The sequence below is a fragment of the Clarias gariepinus genome, chromosome 4 (assembly GCF_024256425.1).
Source record: "Clarias gariepinus isolate MV-2021 ecotype Netherlands chromosome 4, CGAR_prim_01v2, whole genome shotgun sequence".
Lineage (NCBI taxonomy): Eukaryota > Metazoa > Chordata > Actinopteri > Siluriformes > Clariidae > Clarias > Clarias gariepinus.
This window is the reverse complement of record NC_071103.1, coordinates 41,384,210-41,409,317: the sequence shown is the minus strand read 5'-3', so window position 1 is coordinate 41,409,317 and position 25,108 is coordinate 41,384,210. Positions and strand designations below refer to the sequence as shown.

At 38.9% G+C, this 25,108-nt stretch overlaps 1 protein-coding gene across 1 annotated transcript in view; it reads left to right on the top strand.

Moving 5' to 3' along the window:
- Nucleotides 1–23,128, top strand: part of LOC128520327 (calpain-1 catalytic subunit-like) — a 35,134-nt gene extending 12,006 nt beyond the window's left edge. Inside the window, exons 3-11 of the mRNA XM_053494516.1 lie at nt 204–432; nt 7,469–7,538; nt 13,145–13,263; nt 13,513–13,646; nt 13,728–13,902; nt 17,237–17,311; nt 18,767–18,852; nt 22,183–22,257; nt 22,873–23,128. Of these exons, the coding sequence (XP_053350491.1) occupies nt 204–432; nt 7,469–7,538; nt 13,145–13,263; nt 13,513–13,646; nt 13,728–13,902; nt 17,237–17,311; nt 18,767–18,852; nt 22,183–22,257; nt 22,873–22,930 (1,021 nt within the window). The 3' untranslated portion in view covers nt 22,931–23,128. The remainder of the gene's footprint in view (nt 1–203; nt 433–7,468; nt 7,539–13,144; nt 13,264–13,512; nt 13,647–13,727; nt 13,903–17,236; nt 17,312–18,766; nt 18,853–22,182; nt 22,258–22,872) is intronic.
- The last annotated feature ends 1,980 nt before the right edge of the window (nt 23,129–25,108 follow it).

Below are 25,108 nucleotides of genomic sequence, written 5' to 3'. Positions count from 1 at the left end.
ATTTACAAATGAGTTCATACGTGGCGATAAAGTGCTTTAGAATCAGCAGAGAACCTTCTTATTTAATACTGAGGATTGGGACAGGAGGGACAAGCTACCCAGGTGAACTCATGGTTAGGGTAGATTAATACATACCTGTGTGTAAATTATAATAAATAAACAAAGTTGTTTCCGTTATAGATTTTGTGTTTCTCGTTGGTCAGATTTCTCTACATGGCTACTCAGGAGAATAAACAGCTCAAGGTGAGCACAGTCGGGACTCGCTTCAACCCACAGAGATTCCAGGGTCAGGATTTTATCAAACTTCGTCAGAAATGTCTGGCTAATGAAGAGAAGTTTGTGGATGATAAGTTTCCTGCAGATCAGCACGCCTTCGGAACGGGCCTGCTGTCGCTCGCCAAAGTGGATAAAGTGTTGTGGAAGAGACCAACGGTACGTTAGCGTGCATCACAACTCAACTCCCATCTACACAACATGTTTATCCCAGTGTAGTGTAGTCCTTTAACCAGTTTAAAATGCATGTAAAAGAGTTTATTTAGCATGATGAAGTTTGCTAATCCTATACATATACAAGCTTAAGATATGTTTAAAACAACTAAAGGGTTATTAAATTAACCGTAATAATTTAATTCAGAAATTTAATTTTATATGCATGTTAGTTTTCCACAGTTTTCTACAAATATTAATCAAAAATTAATATTATAGAGGGAGCAAATATTGAAAAAACAAACAAACAAATAATGTATTAGCAGTCTCTGTCACTGAGCTGGTTAAAGCTACTTCTCTGCTTTATTTTACCAAAATATAAAAAACAACTGGTGTTAAAAAAACCTGATAATTAGTTCAGAATGTTTCAGGCACGGGTTAGTTGATAGACGTCACTCATCCTGTCACAGCATCTTGGCTCTTATTCAAAAATAGCCATGTTAGTTATTAAATCATATTACTACATATCACTACTCTGAGTGGTTGTCCTGTATGGAGGAGAGGCAGGATGCACGTGTAGATAGTCCTTAATTTAAATTTCAACACTGTCTAATGCTAATAACATCCAACACAAGGTACAATGGCTATGTTCATGTCACAAGTCATCTAAGTGACTTTTACCTGACTCTAATGTAAATGCATCTGTCCTCTGACATGGCACACATGCTCACAGCGATACATCTTTACTTATGCCATTTGGGTTTAAAAAGGTCAACTGCTCGTTAATTTCAAACTGATGTGAGCAAAAAAGTAAAAGCATAAATTCATTTTAAACAACTTTTGGGGGTTTTGCTCTGGAGGACTGGAGCAGTTGTTGCTAGCACTGCTATGAAATCCCGGATTGTGAGGATTCGTTCCAGAATCGTGCTTGTATTCATTAAAGTGAATTTCACTCATAGTAAATAATAGAAACTCAGATGAATTGTGCCACAACACAAAATATACATATAAAAATAATGGATACAAAATATGAAGTAAAAATAAAACAAATTAACCTGAAATTCACCTTTGAAAAGAATCGCGACAGAGCAGTGTTTCCGTTAGTGTGTGCGTGTGTGAAGGTAAGAGGAGGAGGAGGGGGAGCACAAACGCTTACAGAATCACTACTCTCTAATAATAAGGAACCGCTCTAATGACACTTGCTGTTTTTTTTTTTACATTTAGCAGACACTCTTATCCAAACCGACTTACATTTTTATCCCATTACACATCTGAGCAGTTGAGGGTTAAGGGCCGCGCTCAAGGGCCAACAGCGCAAACTTGGTGGTTGGGGGGTTTGAACCTGGGATCTTCCGAATCGTAGTCCAATGCCTTAACCACTGAGCTACCCCTGGCCCAGAGCTTTTTTTTTAATGGGTGCACCATTCTGGTTTTGACCCTCTAGGAGCATCATGTGGAATGATACTGTGGGTTTTTTAAACACGAAGAAATGTATGCACTCATTTTCAGAGACATGACATTTTGGAAAATATTTCCCATTTTTTTTATAAGGCAATATGAATTTTATTCCTGCGACCTCGTGTGTATATATATAAATTGCTAGCACAAGGGAAAACTATCTTTTACTTAGAGATTATGTCCATCAGTTGTTGGTCCTAGATCGGTGGGCTGCTCTTCTGTTTTACTCTGGAATAATGCAGGAAAAAAGGGTGTCTCTCTTCTTGCTTACACACTTTTGAACACGTCTCACAGACCAACTGCTGAATTGGAACCAGACTGCATTCATGTTTAAACCTAGGGTGTGTGTGTTGGGTTTGCTATTCACAATGAACCTCAGCAGGATGTTTATCTTTAAAACCTTCAAAGAATCATATAAAAACAACATTTTGTACTTTTGTGTAAAAGTTCAGCAAGTAACGTTCTTTAGAAGTACATTTGCTTAAAAGCTTACCACCATTGTCACAAGACAGTTCACGGAGAAAGGTATAAAAGTATTTTTAAAATGTTACCTGTACCGTGAAACACTGTGTAGACCATCATCACCAAGTGGAGACCACAGTTACATTACCTTCAATATGTACAGGCAGGGAGGCTGCCAAGAGATAGATATACAGTGGTGTGAAAAACTATTTGCCCCCTTCCTGATTTCTTATTCTTTTGCATGTTTGTCACACTTAAATGTTTCTGCTCATCAAAAACCGTTAACTATTAGTCAAAGATAACATAATTGAACACAAAATGCAGTTTTTAAATGAAGGTTTACGTTATTAAGGGAGAAAAAAAAAACTCCAAATCTACATGGCCCTGTGTGAAAAAGTTTTTGCCCCCTTGTTAAAAAATAACTTAACTGTGGTTTATCACACCTGAGTTCAATTTCTGTAGTCACCCCCAGGCCTGATTACTGCCACACCTGTTTCAATCAAGAAATCACTTAAATAGGAGCTACCTGACACAGAGAAGTAGACCAAAAGCACCTCAAAAGCTAGACATCATGCCAAGATCCAAAGAAATTCAGGAACAAATGAGAACAAAAGTAATTGAGATCTATTAGTCTGGTAAAGGTTATAAAGCCATTTCTGAAGCTTTGGGACTCCAGCGAACCACAGTGAGAGCCATTATCCACAAATGGCAAAAACATGGAACAGTGGTGAAACTAAAAAACATCTCAATGATTGCCAAGACTTTTGGGAAAATACCTTGTGGACCGACGAGACGAAAGTTGAACTTTTTCGAAGGTGCGTGTCCCGTTACATCTGGCGTAAAAGTAACACAGCATTTCAGAAAAAGAACATCATACTGTACCAACAGTAAAATATGGTGGTGGTAGTGTGATGGTCTGGGGTTGTTTTGCTGCTTCAGGACCTGGAAGGCTTGCTGTGATAGATGGAACCATGAGTTCTACTGTCTAAAAAAAATCCTGAAGGAGAATGTCCGGCCATCTGTTTGTCAACTCAATCTGAAGCGATCTTGGGTGCTGCAGCAGGACAATGACCCAAAACACACCAGCAAATCCACCTCTGAATGGCTAAAGAAAAACAAAATGAAGACTTTGGAGTGGCCTAGTCAAAGTCCTGACCTGAATCCTATTGAAATGTTGTGGCATGACCTTAAAAGGCAGTTCATGCTAGAAAACCCTCAAATAAAGCTGAATTACAACAATTCTGCAAAGATGAGTGGGCCAAAATTCCTCCAGAGCGCTGTAAAAGACTCGTTGCAAGTTATCGCAAATGCTTGATTGCAGTTATTGCTGCTAAGGGTGGCCCAACCAGTTATTAGGTTCAGGGGGCAATTACTTTTTCACACAGGGCCATGTAGGTTTGGATTTTTTTTTCTCCCTAAATAATAAAAACCATCATTTAAAAACTGCATTTTGTGTTCCCTTGTGTTATCTTTGACTAATAGTTAAATGTGTTTGATGATCAGAAACATTTTGTGTGACAAACGTGCAAAAGAATAAGAAATCAAGAAGGGGGCAAATAGTTTTTCACACCACTGTACAACATCAGCGGGACCTTTAGGTATATCTGATTACTTTCTGTGATTACGTTTCCATCTTTCTGCACGTCAGCCCTCTCGGAAGCTCGTGGACCTTGCAGAATTTTGTGTACCGTCGAGCGATCACTCGTAGCGGGTCACGGTGTCTAACACCGCTTCTCACCGCGTGTCAAACTGCATAGGTGACATAGGGGTATAACAGCAGGAATAACAGAGGGGGGCGGGTTATTGGGGGCGGGGCTTGTAGGACGACTTTCACACACACTAATGGAAACACTGCTGTCTGGCTCACAGTTTACATAAATTGTCTCAATAACAGATTACATTTTTAAAAATATAACTAAATATCTGAATACTTAAATGGCGGACAACTGGCTGGTTAGATTACTTGTTACATCAAAAAAGTAATCCAAATACTCTAACACTTTGTAACGCGTTACACCCAACACTGGTGATAAACATGCTACATAATGAAACAACAATAATATATTTATATAAGTTAGTTGTTAAGGCAATGAACTATAGTGTGGAAGGTCCCAGGTTCAAACCCCACCTCCACCAAGTTGCCACTGTTGGGCCCTTAACCCTCAAACTGTTCAGATGTACAGGTCCTTCTCAATAAATTAGCATATTGTGATAAAGTTCCTTATTTTCTGTAATGTACTGATAAACATTGGACTTTCATATATTTTAGATTCATTACACACAACTGAAGTAGTTCAAGCCTTTCATTGTTTTAATATTGATGATTTTGGCATACAGCTCATGAAAACCCAAAATTCCTATCTTAAAAAATTAGCATATCATGAAAAGGTTCTCTAAACGAGCTATTAACCTAATCATCTGAATCAACTAATTAACTCTAAACACCTGCAAAAGATTCCTGAGGCTTTTAAAAAACTCCCAGCCTGGTTCATTACTCAAAAATGCAATCATGGGTAAGACTGCCGACCTGACTGCTGTCCAGAAGGCCATCATTGACACCCTCAAGCAAGAGGGTAAGACACAGAAAGAAATTTTTGAACGAATAGGCTGTTCCCAGAGTGCTGTATCAAGGCACCTCAGTGGGAAGTCTGTGGGAAGGAAAAAGTGTGGCAGAAAACGCTGCACAACGAGAAGAGGTGACCGGACCCTGAGGAAGATTGTGGAGAAGGACCGATTCCAGACCTTGGGGGACCTGCGGAAGCAGTGGACTGAGTCTGGAGTAGAAACATCCAGAGCCACTGTGTACAGGCATGTGTAGGAAATGGGCTACAGGTGCTGCATTCCCCAGGTCAAGCCACTTTTGAACCAGAAACAGCAGCAGAAGTGCCTGACCTGGGCTACAGTGAAGCAGCACTGGACTGTTGCTCGGTGGTCCAAAGTACTTTTTTCGGATGAAAGCAACTTTTGCATGTCATTCGGAAATCAAGGTGCCAGAGTCTGGAGGAAGACTGGGGAGAGGGAAATGCCAAAATGCTTGAAGTCCAGTGTCAAGTACCCACAGTCAGTGATGGTCTGGGGTGCCATGTCAGCTGCTGGTGTTGGTCCACTGTGTTTTATCAAGGGCAGGGTCAATGCAGCTAGCTATCAGGAGATTTTGGAGCACTTCATGCTTCCATCTGCTGAAAAGCTTTATGGAGATGAAGATTTCATTTTTCAGCACGACCTGGCACCTGCTCACAGTGCCAAAACCACTGGTAAATGGTTTACTGACCATGGTATTACTGTGCTCAATTGGCCTGCCAACTCTCCTGACCTGAACCCCATAGAGAATCTGTGGGATATTGTGAAGAGAAAGTTGAGAGGCGCAAGACCCAACACTCTGGATGAGCTTAAGGCCGCTATCGAAGCATCCTGGGCCTCCATAACACCTCAGCAGTGCCACAGGCTGATTGCCTGCATGCCACGCCGCATTGAAGCAGTCATTTCTACAAAAGGATTTCCGACCAAGTATTGAGTGCATAACTGAACATAATTATTTGAAGGTTGACTTTTTTTGTATTAAAAACACTTTTCTTTTATTGGTCGGATGAAATATGCTACTTTTTTGAGATAGGAATTTTGGGTTTTCATGAGCTGTATGCCAAAATCATCAATATTAAAACAATAAAAGGCTTGAACTACTTCAGGTGTGTGTAATGAATCTAAAATATATGAAAGTCTAATGGTTATTAGTACATTACAGAAAATAATGAACTTTATCACAAATTTTTTGAGAAGGACCTGTATATTGAGATAAAAAGTTAAGTTATATGTACATTTGCTAAATACTGTATTGAATTAAAAATTTAACATTCTTAATTCAAAATCTTAAGAAAGCAGTTTTAAATAAGATTTGACAATGAACAGGTCAGTTTAAGATAATGTGTTTTAAACTGGCTTTTGTTGTATATTTCTTTTCTATGAATTTAGTCAATTGTATGTGACCAGCGTTAAATGAACGTGAAGAAAACGCAGGAGAAGCGGTTTCCTTGCGTTCGTTGGAATTTGAATGCCAAGAAAAAGCTGCATGCAAAGTTTTTTTAATGCCGTAGAAATAACCTAGTTAGAAATGCAACCACGGGGGGGGACAATCCAGTATCTTCTTGTGCAAGTCCCAAGTCTGGATAAATGCAGGGGGTTGTGGCAGGAAGGGCATCCGACATAAAACATTTGCCAAATCAAATGATGCGAATCACTAAGAGGACTTCCATACTGGATCGGAAGAGTTTCAGCGAGAGTGAAAGGAAAGGTGTTTAAGATAGTGTTGAGACCAGCTATGCTCTACGGCTTAGAGACAGTGGCATTGAGGAAAAGACAGGAGGCAGAGTTTCAGGTAGCAGAGCTGAAGTTGTTAAGGTTTCCTTTGAGAGTGACAAGGATGGATAAGATAAAAAATGAGTTCATTACAGGGACAACCCATGTTAGATGTTTTGGAAATAAAGTCAGAGAGGCCAGATTGAGATGGTTTGGACAGAGGAGAGAATGTGAGCATATTGTTTGAAAGATGCTGAGGTTGGAACTGCCAGGCAGGAGGTCTAAAGAAAGACCAAGGGGGAGATTTATGGATGCAGTGAGAGAGGACATGAAGTTAGTTCATGTGAGAGAAGAGGAAGCAGAGGATAGGATTAGGTGGAGGCAAATGATTCGCTGTGGTGACCCCTGAAAGGGAACAGCCGATAATATATAACCTCGTTAGAGAAGTAGCTATTCAACAATGATGTATAAAAATAAAATAAAATGTACAAAATATTCTATCAAACATGACAGCTCTGGCTACAGACCTGCTGCCCGTATTTTCTGCTGTTGTATTTAATTTTATTTTGATTATGCCCTTGTAAATAAACTTGGAATAACTGTCATTTTTATAAGGATAGCTGATTGTGACAGGTTGTTTTTTTATTGGCACCTCTTACTGGAGAGGCTTTTCAGATTCAGGTTTCGGTCAGAGTTGCTGTGACTCATTAGGTGTAGACAGGATAAACTGTGAATTGTGTCAGTTACATTTGTGTTGTAAAATGTAAAAAAAAAAAACAGTTTATGGCAGTGTGGTAATAATAATAATAATGTACCACTTTTTTTTTAGGAACTGGTGAGTGACCCATGTCTTGTTGTAGATGGCGAGTCCAGGTTTGATTATTCTCAAGGACATCTTGGTAAGAAAATTTTATATCCACAGTTATGTTGTCTAAAAATTTTCTTTTAAATTGTAATTAGCTATACTTTAATTAGCCATGCCATATAAAATTAACTACTGAAATTATTTCATCTACTTAGTTTCTGCTCTCAGTCTTAATGCAAAGGAAATTTTAAGTAAAATGTATCAATTTATAGATACAAATGGGGCAGTAAAAAATGCGCATCAGAGGGACAGAAATCTCATGGCGACTCGCGGCAGTGCGCAAGATTTCAAGAGACACCATGTCTCAGACCAGTAGGTGGCAGTCATGTTTCAGGTGGCAGTTCTCAGGCACAGATTAAAACAAACTAATAAAGTAAACGCGTGGAAATCACATTTACTGTAATATTTTCAGTTTTTAATATCATAACTTTATATTGTGAGGTTTTATTGTAAAAACCAAAAACCAAAAGCTATTAAAAGTCATATCATTAAAATAGCAGCGCTTCAGATTGATTGCAAAGTCAGGTGCGTGCGGGACAGCAGCCTTCATACACCTTAGTTTAAAAAAAAACACTAGATTGGATTTAGGTCGAGTTTTATTATGTTTGTGTCAATCTTTCTTTTAATATATATGCATATATTTAAATATATAGCCTAGATCGGGGGTCGCCAACCTGCGGCTCCGGAGCCGTGCTCCTATGGTGATATATTTTTAGGCTGATATTCTAAGTTTAAAATAAAACGTGTTAATTTTTGCGCACAAAATAGCCCCCCTTCCCCCCACATCATCAACAAAATATTTTGCTAAGTAGTGACTAAAACAAAATCAAGCTTGCTTCAGCATTGTAAACAATAATGTATTAGGCTAACTTTATTAAAAATTATTTACTTTTACTTTTGAATTATTTGTTATACTTCGTCTTTTTGCACACATGCGCAGGCATCTTTAAATTGGAACAGAAAATAATAGTGGGGTGGTAGGAACGTTATTTTTCATATAACTTAAACGGCTGAATGAAGTTAAATAAACACAATAAATTAATAATTGCGTTTGCTTTAAATTTTAGCACTCATGTGTAAATAGCTTTTTCATTGCACTTACTACCATATCATATATTCTTCTCACCTTTCATTCACGATAGGTGAGAATTTAGCAAACTGTGTGCGCTGTTGGAAATACTTTAGGGAGGTTTAGGTTTAGATGAATTAAGAAGACAGAGCGGACATCTCTGCCTAAAATAGATTTAAAAGATAAAGATTAATGATAGCAAATAAATCAGACATAGTTGGATTTGATACTTTTATTTTTGTTTACTGCATGGACAGTCGTCTTATGCTTTCTCTATATTATTTCTCTCTATATACTATATATTTTCTCATTATGACTTGAACAAATTGGCTCGCATCGGACGGCGCTGGCGTGTGGGAAAAGCAAGCGTTTATCTAGCGAGTAGCCTAGATATGTGTTTATTGTATTTCTGGGGGTATGTGGGGGTGGGGGGGGGGGAGGGGGTTATATTTCTGCATTTTTATCGATAAATCGCACGCGTTTATCATCCTTTTGATCATAACGCTGCCTTTTGTTAAGTAAAAGTGCGAGTCTTTTATGCCTCTGCTGCAGTTTCTGAGCCGTCAGACCGACAGTATTTTTAGACTGATATTGTAAGTTCAAAATAAAATGTGTTCATTTTTCAATGAAAAATGCTCAAAATACCCCTTCATCGTCAACAAATTATCTCGCTAAATCCATCTCCCACCCCCACGGTGGAACAAAGTATCCGAGACCAAGCCTGCTGCCATGCTTTCCTGGCCGAAAAATGTTTTTCATCCAAAGTGATTTGCAAAACAGGAGCCTCCTCATACTATAATAGTTTTGATACACTGATCTGTTTTGATCTGATTTAATATTGTACCTTGATTGCTTCACAGCTTTAATATACTGAAGACTGCATCAAGGCCGGTTCTACGGCCTCACAAATGAAAAATTTGAAATGTTGAGAAAGCACATGTTAATATACTCACAAAATGAATATATTACAAGCGGAAAAATCCGCCGAAAAAGGGACACTACACAATACGGTAATAGATTTTTCTCAAGTCTTTGTTTGTATTCATTTACAGGCTGCAGCGCACACACGCGCGCGCACACACACACACACACCTTCCCTGAGCCCTCCGTAAACATCCAATCACCGTCCGTATGCAAATAAGTCAAGACGTAGCCTAACGTAGTGTCTTGTCGGATTTCAGCGGTCATGGAGTGAAAAGACGTTGAAGAAGCTGCAGCGTTTTTTCAGTTACAACAAGCACAGAGTTCACGTCCGCTGAATTTGACAGACTGAAGACAAATTACCGTTGTCTGACAGACCCCTACGTAAAGCCCCGCCCCACACTCTAGTTCATGGATGAATTTGTGGAAGTTTTTCCAAAGGGAAATAGGAGACTGTTGTTTTAGAGTGGATTGGAGAGAAGAGAGCTGTTCATTTACTTAAAAAAAAAATAACGAAAAAAAATATATATATATATAAAAAATTTATATCATCTGTTCTATAGCCCATCTGTTTTAACTTAGTTTTTTTTTTTAATTATCATTCATAAGACAACCTGTATTAAGTCTTACTTTAGGTTATTAGACCATCCAGCTTAGATAAATGTTATGTCATTGATTGATAAAATCTGAATCAAGGATATTTTATTTTATTTTATTTTGTTTTATTTAATTTTTCTTTTTTAGTTTCCCCCCTGAGGGATTGCCACCTTATTGTGGTCAGGGGGTTTGCGTGCCTCATCAGCGACCCTAAGAGCTATACCAGCAGCTTAGTCTTCGAGTGGGACACCCAAGTTGTACAGGTCTGAAGGTAGAGGCCTGACAAAGTGCAATCCACTTCTCCAGGCTTCTGATGCAGCTAACAACACAATTCAGCAAGGACAATACTGTTACTATAAGCACAGGGGAAAAAAACAGTGCTCGAACATGATGTGTACACATGATGCCCCCTTTACATTTCTGACTGCGCCCCCCCCCCCCCCATCTCTTCCCCCAATGAGGTGCGAAATATAATTTACATGTAAAAACCGGTTCGACCGGTGCTCAGACGATCTGTGATAACACTCCACCATTTTTGTCATTAGTTAGTTTAATCAGTTCAAGCTGAAGATACTTTTTTACTTATATTTCTATTTAATACAATCAGACCACGTTTTTATTACTATAAGGTTTTTATTAAGTGGTTACATAGGCAGAAATACAGATTAAGACGGATTATACTTTAATTTGTGTTTTTTTACATCTACTACATTCCAGTATGTCCACCCTGATTCGTAAGAAGAACTTTAAGCAGTCTATAGTCTTTAGCCCAATCCCAATTCTACCCCTTACCCCTTCCCCTACCCCTCGCCCCTTCCCCTTGTCCCTTAAAACGAAGTCGAAAGGGGAAGGGTTAAAATATTTCCCCTAAGAAATGGGACACCACTACAACACTGTTATACGTCATCATACGTATCCGTTCATTCACATGTACACATACAGTATGGCCGTAAGCAAAACAAACAATGCGTTATCAAAAGCTCGGCAAACTGCCGTGCTACTGAACTTTCATATTTGTTTGTAGCATGTAGTAAAGTGTATATGACATAAAAATATATTTTTGTAATATTGCGCAATCGGCGCTATCCGCTAGCAAACTTTAGCGGTTTTTTTGCAAACGTTTTTTTACAAAACATCACCATAAACACAAACACAAGACTAAAATTAATATACATATAATAAAAACTTGTCATAAAAATCCTTATTAATGGCAAAAAATCGTTAAATTTACGGGTCTGCTTGCTCGAGTGAGCGGCCATCTTGAAAATTTCGTTAGCCCTTCGTTTGAAGTGAGGTCCCGAAAAATCTTCGTTTCGAGGGCTATCTGGCCCTTCCCCTTAGCCCTACCCCTCCAACCAAAGGAGAAATGAGACACCCCTACCCCTTCACGTGAACGCGCCAAACGGAGGGGTAGGGCTAAGTGTAGGGGTAAGGGGTAGAATTGGGATTCACCTTTTATGTAGTTGTTACATATAGTATCTTTTAGTACTCTAAGGCGGGCTCTAAGCGGGAGCGAAGGTCCTGCGGGAGCTCGCGCAGCTCGTTCACGCGCTGTCCTCTCGCGGAGATCAAAGGGCGGCATTCCGCTTTCAAAGTCTCTACGGCGCAGCACATTGCCCCTGCTCGCGTGCCACTGTCTTTTAATATGACCACCGCGTCGCAAAGCCCAGTTTCCCAACAGTCAGACAGACCCCGAGCTACACCCCGAGATCATTAATGGTGATAGCTCACCAGCGGTGCTTAATTCCACAGCCGTGCTCCTTCGCGCACCGGTGGAAGGAGAAGGCGCCTAACTAGTGAGCTTCGAAGTGAGCGAGGAGCGATAGTAATTTGGGCGCACGCCCATCATAGGCGCACGCTGTGACAATATACTAGTCATTTAGTCATTAAAGCCATTTTAGTCGTTTGTCATTATAATGCATGATTTACCAGTAATATTTAGATAATAAAGTCAACACTAGTTGTAAGATTTCCAAAATAAAAGTTACCCGTGACTTTGCGCACGGCTCCGCTTCCGAAAATGCACGCGACTTTGGCAGAACCCAAAGAAAAAACTTGGTGTAAAATTCTGAACAAATAGACAATTCTTATATGGCATTAATATATAAATATATTGTATTAACAAAACTTCTCTCCTATATCTCCTATTTTGGAAATGAGGTACTTAATGCAAATGGAATTTGTCACATTCCTATAAGTAATGTTTGCCCATAAGCAAATGCATGGGCTTTGTTAGGCCATTTTTGGGCTTTAGCTCCCCTAAATTTATGTTCAGCCCCCCTAAAAATTTTGCAATTAGCTCCATAAACTTAAAGATTTACTATCGTCTTTCCCCTTTACATTTGATTCTTCACGTCTTTCTGCGCATTTTTCAATCAGCTCAGCAGACAGCAGCAACGCAGAGTGAGAAACAGAGATCAGGGTGTGTGTTTATGGATAAATTGATGAATTTACATCTGTTCAGTTCTTCACTATAAATACAATTAATAAAAAAAAAAGAGGGGGTAATCGGGTTTCCGTTTTGAGTAAAGTTTCGCTGCATTCACCTGTCCTCACACAACTGTTTCCTCCAGAGAGATTAAACGCTGTTTGCCAACATTAATGTAGTGTGTATTTTTGAAAACACTGTTACAACAACAACAATATTATTACATATAGATATTGGTGTAAAATTCTGAACAAATAGACAAAAATATAAGAACTGTGTCTATTTGTTCAGAATTTATTGTAGCTGTTTTCACACAATCACTAAGATACATGTGCATATAGACTATACTATACATTGCAGACTTTGAATGATTATACATATAATGTGCTCTGGCAGAGTTCTTCCATGTGCCACCTGGTGGGAATTCTGTGAAGTACAACACTTGGATGAAAATTGCAAGGCGTGCACTCGCAGAATAGCGCGGCAGTCAGCTAGAAGAATTGCGTCATGCCGCAGAAAAAAACGCTTGTTTTTAAATGCTCCATCTGTACTTTTTTTTTATATATTTATAAATTTTATATATACCTTATAATATTATATGTTCCTGTGTATCTGAAACTTTTAGGGAACTGCTGGTTTTTGGCCGCAATTGGAGCGATTACATTCCAGAAGGACGTCATGGATCAAGTCATTCCTGAAAATCAGTCATTTTCACAGGATTACGCAGGCATATTTCATTTCAGGGTGAGTGCAGCAATCCTGCTTTTGGTTTAGTAACAAACAAAAAAAGAGTGGCTGTAGAAAGAACAACTGTTTATGGCAGTCATAACGTAAGTGAGAACAGGAAGTTTTGGAGAAACAGTAAATATATCTATATATGGATGCATGATATAACAAGCATGTTGCTGTGGTGAAGGTGGAATAAAGCACTCAGGGATGTGCAGTTATAAGAAAATAAAACATATTTTAGATAGTCTTGTTATTTCTTCTCAGTTCAACAGAAATGGACAGTGGGTAGATGTTGTAATAGATGACCTGCTACCCACAATCGATGGACAACTGATCTTTCTTAACTGCAAAACAAGTAATGAGTTCTGGCCTGCGCTGCTGGAGAAAGCCTACGCCAAGTACGTGGAGTGGTAACGATTACTACTTACTACTGTATATATACAATGCTATGTAAGTTATAGTGTTGTTTTTCTCATTAGGGTGTGTGGTTCGTATGCAGCAATGAATAGTGGGTATATATCTGATGGTCTGCGTGATTTCACGGGCGGAGCTTACGAAGCATTCAACCTGCAAACTGCTTCTTCAGAACTTTGGGATCAGATGGAGCAGGCTGTGAAGTGCAGAGCTGTGATGGGGTGTAGTACTCCCTCAGGGGTAATTACTCACACATGTGCACACACACAACACACACACCATGAATGTTTCTGTTCAAGTCAACAGGATTGTGGGTCTGGTTCCTGCGCTAACAAATTAAAATGTTTAATTATAGTGACTCATATATATATATATGCACTATTGTTCAAAAGTTTGTGGTCACTTGCAAATTTCTTTGTTTTTGTTTAGTAATTTATTTTCTACATATACAATAACACACATGGAATTAGGTAATTACATAACAACAAGAAAAACAACAGTTAGTTGTTATTTTAAGACACAGAGGTCAGCATTTCTGTAATAGTTCTTGCAAGAACAGTATTGTCAAGTGCATTTGCAAAATCCGTCAAGCACCATAATGAAACTGGCTCTCATGAAGGCCGTCCCAGGAGGGCGAGACCAAAACCTACCTCTGTCTCAGACGAGAAGTTCATTTAGAGTTATCAGCCTGAAAAATGACCAATTAACAGCACCTCAGATTAGAGGCGTTATGAAGTCTTTACAGAGCAGAAGTAGCAGAAACATCTCACCATTAACTGTTCAAAGGAGATTAATGCATTTTTTGGACGCCTTCAGCATTCCTTTACAATGTAGAAAGAAATAAAAATCAGGAACCATCATGGAGTTAGAGAGTGTTCTAAAACTTTTGAACGGTAGTGTATATATAGGTATACTCCAATAAGTAAGGGATTATTAGTATTTTTTTCTACCTAAACAACTGACAATACAACAGAAGCTTGATCACAAAACATCTTAACTAAAGCATTAATGTCAAAAAAAAATTTTTTCCTAATTTTACTCTTTTCATTACCTGCGATTGTGCAAAAGTCTCCATGCAACTATTTGTTTCACAATCAATTTGCTTAAAAGAAAAGTGCTGTGAAAAAAACATGTAAAGATGACTGTATCCTGCACCAACACGCCTGATTGTGAGCTCATAATTACCAGGCTAGTTGCATCAGTCTGTGTTGGAGCTGTGATGTCTCCTGTCTCCAGCACTGGAAACTGATTTTATAACAAATTGACAGACACATTAAAATATAAATTGAAAATGATATGGGAGTCGGTTTGAAGTACATTCTGATTTATTACAAACTCAAACACCTCTAAGACTAAAAATAGTCATTTTCTTTACTTTGAATTTAAAGGATCTGAAGCTCCAATTTGTGATGTCTAGATGACTGGGTCAGAAATTCTCAAAAACTGCAGCTCTTGTGGGATGCTCCCTGTCTGCAGTGGTCAGGACATACCAGAATTCAATTTAATTTTATTTGTATAGCGCTTTTAACAATTGTCATTGTCGCAAAGCAGCTTTACACATGTAAAAGAATTATACAAGTTTGTATGGTATGTGAATGTGTATGAATCAAAGTGGTCAGGTAGTCCCGGATGAGCAAGCCCTGATGAGAGGTCATTTACACCTCTGGGCGACAGTGAAATTAGTTCTTTCTCTTCAAGAGGAGTAAAGTATTCTAGGTTCTGATCTGACATGGTTAGATTAACATCTGCATCAATTACATTGTCCAGTTTTAAAGCCTCAATTTTATGCCTAATATTTACAATTTTATTCTTAAAAAAGCTCATAAAGTCCTCACTATTGCATGATGTTGTCGTGGAGATTTCTGCAGTGGTCTTATTTCTGGTTAATTTGGCTACAGCATTAAATAAGAATCTAGGATTATTTTTGTTATTTTCTATAAGAGTGGAGAGATATGTTGATCTAGCTACACTAAGAGCTTTTCTATAGTTCAGGATGCTCTCCTTCCATGCTATTTGAAATACTAACAATTTAGTTTAACGTCATTTACGTTCAAATTTCCGAGCGGTCTGTTTTAAAGTGCGCGTGTGGTCGTTATACCAGGGAGCGAGTTTCTTTTCTTTAATCATTTTTCTTTTAACTGGAGCTACATTATCTAAGGTATAGCGAAATGTCGACTCTAAATATTCAGTCGCATGATTGAGTTTTGTGGGGGCTGTGTGGTATTGAAAGTAAATGTGCATTTAATACGGTAGCGCGGCACATTATTACTATGACACACTTTAATTGAGAAAAAAATAGTGATCTAATATAACTTCAGACAGTGGAATTGTGAATATTTTTTTTTATACTTAATCCGAAGAATATTATTAAATCTAAAGTGTGACCTGATTTACTCCGAATGAGTCCAGTATAGACATAAATAACTTTGACGCTTCCTCCTCTACCAGTTAGCCGAGGCTGGTGTATGTAGCTGTATCCAGAAGGATCAGCTTCATTTAAAGCTACATACTCGTCTTGCTTAATCCAGGTCTCTGATAAACATAATATATCAAACTCCTGATCCGTAATAATTTCATTAACAATAACTGCTTTTGATGCGAGAGATCTAATATTTAACAGTCCTAGCTTCAGATCAGAGGTGCCGGCTGCGCATTCAGTCTGATCCAAGTTTGTGGTATCTATATTAATTAAATTACTAAAACAGACTTTGAGTCTTTCTAAATTTGATTTTAGCTCGGGGAACAGACACAGTCTCAATATGATGAACCCTGAGTGACGACTCTATGCAGTTAGCAGACGGTTGGTTTAGCCTGTCTGTCTGCTCCCTGGTCTGGGCTCTGTATTGTCAACGATTAACTAGGTCTCTTCTGAGACTATGAGCTATAGTACAGGAAATGAGAGCAGCACCTTTCCAAGTGGGATGGACACCGTCCCGCCCTAACAGGCCAGCTTTGTCATCTGAAAGCTCCTACAATGGGCACATGAGCATCAGAACTGGACCACAGAGCAATAGACGATGATTGATTGGTCTCACATACCGCCCTCCCTAAACCCTGTTACAGACCAAGTTACACCTCTTCATGGAGACAGTGCTCCCTGATGGCAGTGTCCTCTTTTAGCAGGATAATGCACCCTGACACACTGCACACACACTGTTAAATAGTTTGAGGAACATGACAAAGAGTTTGTGGTGTTGACTCCACCTACAAATTTCCAGAACTAAATCTGTTTAGTGTCTGTGGGATGTGCTGGAGAAACACATCTGATCCATGGAGGCCAAACTTACAGAACTAGGATCTAGTCGAACTAGCAGATTAGGATCTGGTACTGATGTCTTGGTGCCAAATATGAAACACTGAACACCTTCAGAGATCTAGTGGATAGTGGATGAATATTATATTATATATAATGTTACTGTAGATGTATAGCACATGTTCATATTTTGTCTCACCTAGCCTGGTGATTAGACAAATGCTTACTGTTTACATTAGCAGGATGGTGGCTGTTTAGTTCCTGTACTTATATTGTTTTTTGCTCATTTTTTTGTTTCCTTTTCTCTTATATATTTTTCAGCCCACTGCGGCTAACACAGTGCTTCCCAATGGTCTTGTGCAGGGACACGCCTACACTGTCACTGGAGTGACCAAGGTGAGTACTAGTGTGTGTTTACAAGGATTATTTACACCTCTGGGCATTTTAATATTATTTTATATAACATCTGACAATTTATCTGCATGAAAATAATAAGCTAATAATTAAGGGGTGACAAGGAAGCAAAAAATGGCATGAAAAGAAAAGTAATAAGTATATGGTTTGTTTTATATAAAATGTTGCTTATAAACTCCATATCTATGCATTTATACATTACAGTTTATCAGAACAGATAAAGACTATCACCACCAGTTCTGTGTCTATACAATACAAAAGTAAAGAAACAAAACTGTATATCTTGCTGATATCTAAGGAAGCTTAAAAAGTCTGATATAATCAATATTTTCTTATCTTTGGCATGAAGTGCTCCAATATTTGTTGCATTTAATGGCAAAGATTTGTTCTGAGAATGAATGAAAATGGAGTTTTATGTACAGTTTGTAACGCTCAGATCTTATGTTTAAGCTAATTACACTAATACGGGGTCTAGGATCTAAATACGGGCTAATATTATTCACTTCCGGTGTTGCGCAATCTTCGCGGAGCAAGACAAGACACGTGACAACAACAATTATCCAACCAAACCAAAGTGTATTAAAGTGAAAAAAAAACTATATATACAAACAAACAAGGTGCACCATAAGCCAATATATACAAAATATATACAAATATAAATAATGTGTGGAATGTAGGAGTGTGTGTGAGTGCGTATGTATGAAAGTCCAAGTCCGTGTTATTGTGAGTATGAAATGGTGTACAGGAGAGATGGCTCGGCCTCACCGGTAAAAGATGTATAATCCGGGAGCACGAGAAAACGGAACGAGAAGGGTACTGAATGTGTCCAATGAAGATTAATCCAGTAATAGAAAGTAATCCTCCGTAACTACAAACAATCTCTCTCTCTCTCAAACCAAATGCAGCGCGCTGTCTCATCTCTCCGTCCCGAGTACTTTGCCGGTTCCGGCTTTATGCCGGCACACGTGACCCGACGCCGCTTTCAAGTTCCCTCGCGCTGCGATCGCGCATGCTCGCGAGAGCTTACCCTGTGACCAACACTGTCTATGGGGACAAATAAAACCAGATCGGGCAAATTCCATTGCGCAGGTGAGCCGCATTAGCTCCGTAACCCTTTCCCTGCTACTTAAAATGCCCCTTTATGTGGCCGCGCTACAAGTTAGCTATAATCGTCTTTGTGGCACGGTGTCTCAGGGGTGAGTGTCATCACCTTGAACCAAATCTCACCTCAGGTCTCTCTGTGTGTGTGTGTGTGTGTGTGTGTGTGTGTGTGGAGTTTGCATGTTCTCCCTGTGCTGGGGTCCAGAGACATGCGCTGTAGGCTGACTGCTGTTCCCAAACTGTATACTGGTGTTTCCAAACTGCCCATAGTGTTTGTATATGTGTAATAATATCTTCATGCTGTTTAAATCAGTTTAAAACCCTTTTCTCTCTCAGGTGAAGACTCAGCGTAAGGAGGTGAAGCTGGTGAGAGTGCTGAACCCCTGGGGAAAAGGAGAGTGGAACGGAGACTGGAGTGACAAGTAAAGCTCTGCTGATTACACAGCATTAATCACACACGAATGTCTTAATGATCACAGTTTATACACACACTGTTCAGTTCTGCATTCTAATTGGTTAGATGGTAGTAATTTATTTTAGACAGTTTCCTGCACATGAGCTGCAGCATTCTGAACGAATAATGCCTATTTAAGGGGGCCTCCAAGTGGTGCAGTGGTGAAGTGCTTGCCCTATCATTCGGAGATCGTGAGTTCGATTTCCAGGTGATACTGTAACCTCTCGCAGCCGGAGGTGTAGAGAGAGCTGATTGGCCGATCCCTCTCAGAGGGGAGGGATGAGGGGTATTAGTGCTCCCACATTAACACTAGAAGTGCCGTGCCAGTGTTACTTACTTTTAACGTGATTCACCGGTCATTTGACCGCCTATTGTTTTGAATGGGAAGCGGAGCCCAAGCCTCTGTCTGTCTAAGACGCCAGCGAGAGAGAGAGAGAGAGAGAGAGAGAAAGTGAGGGAGAGCGACACGCATCAGTTTAGTGTGCGCTCTCAGGTTAAAGTGCACAAAGCACAAACTCTACTCTCTCTTCCTATAAATCCTCGGTAAGGGCATAAGAGATCTTTAGTTTTTTGTTTTAGTTTCCAGATTCCCGTCCGTTCTCATGTAGACGGCGGAGCTCTGTTTATTTTGTGTTTTCAGTTTTCTTTTGGTTTCCTTTTAAGTTTCTTAATTAATAATCCCATGCTATCTCCAAACGGAAAGGTCTTCCTGTGCCTGTCATAAGCACTCTCACAACTCCTATTTCACTGACCCCCTCTAAAGCCCTGCATCAGGGCTCTTATCAGTAAAACATCTTGTGGTGCGCCTCTCCATACCGCACCCCGTAACAATATAATTAGGAGAAAAATGTAAATTAAGGATGTCTTGAAACATGAAACAATGCAGTAACTCTTTATTCATTTAAACACGGTAAAGGTGTTAATGTTTCGTACATTTCTTTATTCGTCCTTTCTGTATGTGTTTAGGTTTCGCTGTTTTCCATATACATACAACATTTGGACAACAATGTTTCGGAAGCAATATTAAATAAGGAAAATACACAATTTTGTTTCAATACAGTTTTATTAAATATAGAATATAGCAGACAGTATATGGCAAATGGTCACTGCAATAGCTGGAATGTAATTGTGAATTTATGACTGAAATAAAGCTGTTTTTTCGGCGTGGCTCGTACTTTCACTTTACAAAAGGCAGCGTTTTTTATTACAAGGCTGATAAACGCGTGCAATTTATCGATAAAATGCAGACATATTCCACCAGAAAGTCATTGCCTCTCGCAATAATGCAGATCAGACATAATGCACCTGTCCATAAATAAAAAGGAATATTTAAGCATATACACAAAATTATTAGTATTCCACGTAAACATTACAGATTAAAACAAGGAGGCGTAGTAGACGTGCTGAGCTTCAGTATTTTGTGATGCGGACAAAAGGTTCTGCGAATCCCCCCATCAGCGAAACCGGTTTGATAATTTCACACCTATCGTGAATGAATGATGAGAAGAGGGATTACAGTAACTGTGGGTGTCACCTCGGTGCGCACTGTCACGTTGTATTTAGAGAATAGATTAAATCATGTTTGCTTCAGCATTGGAAACAATATTGTATTAGGCTAACTTTATTAAAGATTATTCACTTTTGTATTTTTTGTTGTACTTCATCTTTTTGCACACACGCGCGGGCATCTTTAAATTCGAACAAGTTAAATATACACAATAAATTAATAATTGCGTTTGCTTTACATTTGAGCACTCGTGTAAATAGCTTTTTCATTTTATATTCTACACTCTTATATAGTATATACTATACTCTTGAGCAGTAGAGGACTGGCCATCTGGTGCACCATGAAACATTAATTGAAATGCAATTCTTATACACAGAAAAAAATTAAATACACAGGAAAAATGTTATATTATTACTTGAACAAATCGGCTTGCATCGGAGCTTTTCATTCAATATACAGTATTTAGAGTTTCTTTCAATGTTCTCACGTTTTATTTAATATATTCAGAATCCATTCAATATATTCATACTTTTTATTCAATATATATAGAGTTTTCATTTGATTCTCTCATAAGTATTTTCCTAAACGGCTTGCCATATATATATATACATATATATATATATATATATATATATATATATATATATATATATATATCGGTGCATAGGGCAACGAGCGTTCTCCATTGTGTTCGATTGAACTTGAAAAGAATTCTTGTTGTTTCCGTAGTGGTTGGGTTTTTACGGGGCGGGTTGCTAGCCCAACGCCCAACCCTTCTCTTTTCTTATCCGGCACATGGGAACATGGCACATGGGAACCGGCAACGGCGGAGTTCTAGACCTCCGGCTGCAAGAGGTTACAGCATCACCCGGGAACCAAACCAGCTACCTCCGGATGATAGGGCGAGCAGTTTACCACTAAGCCACTCGAAGGCCCATATATAAACTGCATATATGGAATGAGACCTGAGATAGTTACATATACACACTGAATGATGCATAGCTAGTATGCGCGATCCCTTGCGCCATCTGCTGAGAGAAATGAAAATCGCAGGTTGGAAAAGGCAGGAAACGGCGCGCAGCTGTTAGCAATTTTACGTAAATAAGAGCAAAATAGCTTTATACTGGCTTTTACTGATGTGATTTTGATTGTGAAAATGTAAGCATGCTGGGTGATTAAGCTCACAGAACTAGGAAAAGTCATGAAAGGAGGGTCCTGGAATTTGATAGAGTGTGAAGTATTTATTTATTTTTTCCCTATTGCGGTCAAATGACCAGTACTCGGCGCTTTTAGTGCTAAACACGGCTCTACAGCCAATAAGGGCATCTGTGAGCTCACGCAAGGGAAAGGAGTGGATAGTGCTGTCCTCCGAGTGTGTTACGGTGTGTAAGCGATCAGTTCGAAAAGATGCGGTCGGCTGGCGTGACGTGAAAATCGAATAATTAATTAATTAATTAAATAATGCTCATTTAATACACTAAGTATTATTGTTCCGATAGTAACAGCTCATCTACAGGGACTTGTAGAGTGGACATGACACATAAGGGGTTAAATACTGATGTTTTCTGTCAAGAGATGTTTGTTTAATATTTATGGAAGGAATCACAGAACACTTAGAGACATGTCACTGTAGAAAAATACTACTAATTATACTATATATATTTATACATTTATACTATAGTAAAAAATATATCAGTAACTAATATTTAAATACATATACTGGTGTGATGTATTTTTACATGTGATAACTTATAAAGTACATGATTTATATGTTTGATTTTTTCCCCTCAGATCTCCCCTGTGGAATGAGGTGAGCAGCCAGGATCGTGAAACATGGCTGGAGGATAAAAACAACGGAGAGTTTTGGTAGGTATAATAATAATAATAATAATAATAATAATAATAATAATAATAAACTATAATTATTTTTTTCCCCCTGTAAGTTCTTATATACAGAATATCGCTTTTAACATTGGGGACAGACACCCCCTAGTGTTAATTATAAATATCTTCTAAATACACTACTTGGTCAAAAAAAAAAAGGTCATCACTTCAGAAGGGTCAAATTATTGGTTTGAGGACTCACAGGATTGGGACTAAACAGCTGCGTGTCCATAATAAAACCACTTGTTAGTGAGACTCATCAGAAAAAAGGCTTCAGTTTGTTAGGGATCATAAAGACTGGATAAGTCCAGATTGAGCCTATTCCAGAGTGAAGTCAGCTGACCACCTGAATGTACTGAATCACCAGGTTATCACATCTATGGAGTTTCTCTTCTTCGGCCATATTCTCAATTTGTTAAAAAGCGGCTCTGGGAGCATGAGGAATCACATGAACTGGAGACCACAGTGTGTGTAATCAACACTGAAGGTGCTCAATGAAATCTTGAAGTGTGCAAACCTTTTTTTTTTTTGACTGCGCAGTGTATTATCATACAAGGTATTTTACTTACCACATGTAAATAAAATCTGTCATTTCAGGATGTCGATGGAGGACTTCTGTAAAAGTTATAAGGAGCTGGGTATCTGCTTTATTTGACTCGACTTCCTGGTTTAACCCCCAGCATTGTGTCTTTATTTCATTATATAACTCTTTATGTCCTGATATTTTCATTTTAGATTGTAGTACCCCATTCATTTCTGTATTTAAGCTTAGTTTATTTTCATTTATTAATTCTGCCTTTTATTACCTACACTGTAAAAAATCTGAATTATAAAAGATCAGAACTTTTTGATCTCCATAATTATTTTTTTTTAAAATGGTAAGGCTAGAGGTATACATTTACAGCATTTGGTAGATGCTATTATCCAGGGTGACTTTTTTTTTCTTTATACATTTGAGCAGTTGAGGGTTAAAGGCCCTGCTCAAAGACCCAACAGTGGCAGCTTGGTGGTGGTGGGGTTTAAAACTGGAACCTTCCGATCCCTATTTCAATTCGATGTGTGTGTGTGTGTGCAGGACGTACAATGCAGGATATAATGTCTGTAATAATGAGATAACGGATTTTTAATAAATGCTAATTGATACTCAGAATTACTGAGGTTTTTTGTTTTTTTTAATATTCATTTTCCTCCCAAATAACACATTTTAACCCTTCTATTTTTTTTATTAAATTACCTGTTACTTGCTGTTATTTGTTACTACCATATACACAGTACAGATTATGTCAATGGATGTCACGAGTTTTAAAGAAGATTTCTTGTGTATGATTGGTCACAAATCAAAATCGAAAAACTACAACGTGTAGCGACAACATTTTTCGACCTTCTGAAAGCCAGTCACATTACTCACTGTAAAACCCCACTGTGCATATTCCTATTATTTGTAGCTGAGGGAAAAAATTCAATAGAGATCTGCTCTCCATGCCATAATTATCACTATGAGCAACAGACACAAGTATTAACACAAGTAGGGCATTAAAATTATATACACACACATACAGTGGCTTGCAAAAGTATTTGGCCCCCTTGAACTTTTCCACATATTGTCACATTACAGCCACGAACATGAATCAATTTCAGTGGAATTCCACATGAAAGACCAATACAAAGTGGTGTACACTTGAAAAGTGGAACGAAAATCATACATGATTCCAAACATTTTTTTTGACAAATAAATAACTGCAAAGTGGGGTGTGCGTAATTATTCAGCCCCCTTTGGTCTGAGTGCAGTCAGTTGCCCATAGACATTGCCTGATGAGTGCTAATGACTAAATAGAGTGCACCTGTCTGTAATCTAATGTCAGTACAAATACAGCTGCTCTGTGATGGCCTCAGAGGTTGTCTAAGAGAATATTGGGAGCAACAGCCTGAAGTCCAAAGAACACACCAGACAGGCCAGGGATAAAGTTATTGAGAAATTTATAGCAGGCTTAGGCTACAAAAAGATTTCCAAAGCCTTGAACATCCCACAGAGCACTGTTCAAGGGATCATTCAGAAATGGAAGGAGTATGGCACAACTGTAAACCTACCAAGACAAGCCCGTCCACCTAAACTCACAGGCCGAACAAGGAGAGCGCTGATCAGAAATGCAGTCAAGAGGCCCATGGTGACTCTGGACGAGCTGCAGAGATCTACAGCTCAGGTGGGGGAATCTGTCCATAGGACAACTATTAGTCGTGCACTGCACAAAGTTGGCCTTTATGGAAGAGTGGCAAGAAGAAAGCCATTGTTAACAGAAAACCATAAGAAGTCCCGTTTGCAGTTTGTGACAAGCCATGTGGGGGACACAGCAAACATGTGGAAGAAGGTGCTCTAGTCAGATAAGACCAAAATGGAACTTTTTGGCCAAAATGCAAACCGCTATGTGTGGCGGAAAACTAACACTGCACATCACTCTGAACACACCATCCCCACTGTCAAACATGGTGTGTGCAGCATCATGCTCTGGGGGTGCTTCTCTTCAGCAGGGACAGGGAAGTTGGTCAGAGTTGATGGGAAGATGGATTGAGCCAAATACAGGGCAATCTTGGAAGAAAGCCTCTTGGAGTCTGCAAAAGACTTGAGACTGGGGTGGAGGTTCACCAGCAGGACAACGATCCTAAAGATAAAGCCAGGGCAACAATGGAATGGTTTAAAACAAAACATATCCATGTGTTAGAACGGCCCAGTCAAAGTCCAGATCTAAATCCAATCGAGAATCTGTGGCAAGATCTGAAAACTGCTGTTCACAAACGCTGGCCATCTAATCTAACTAAGCTGGAGCTGTTTTGCAAA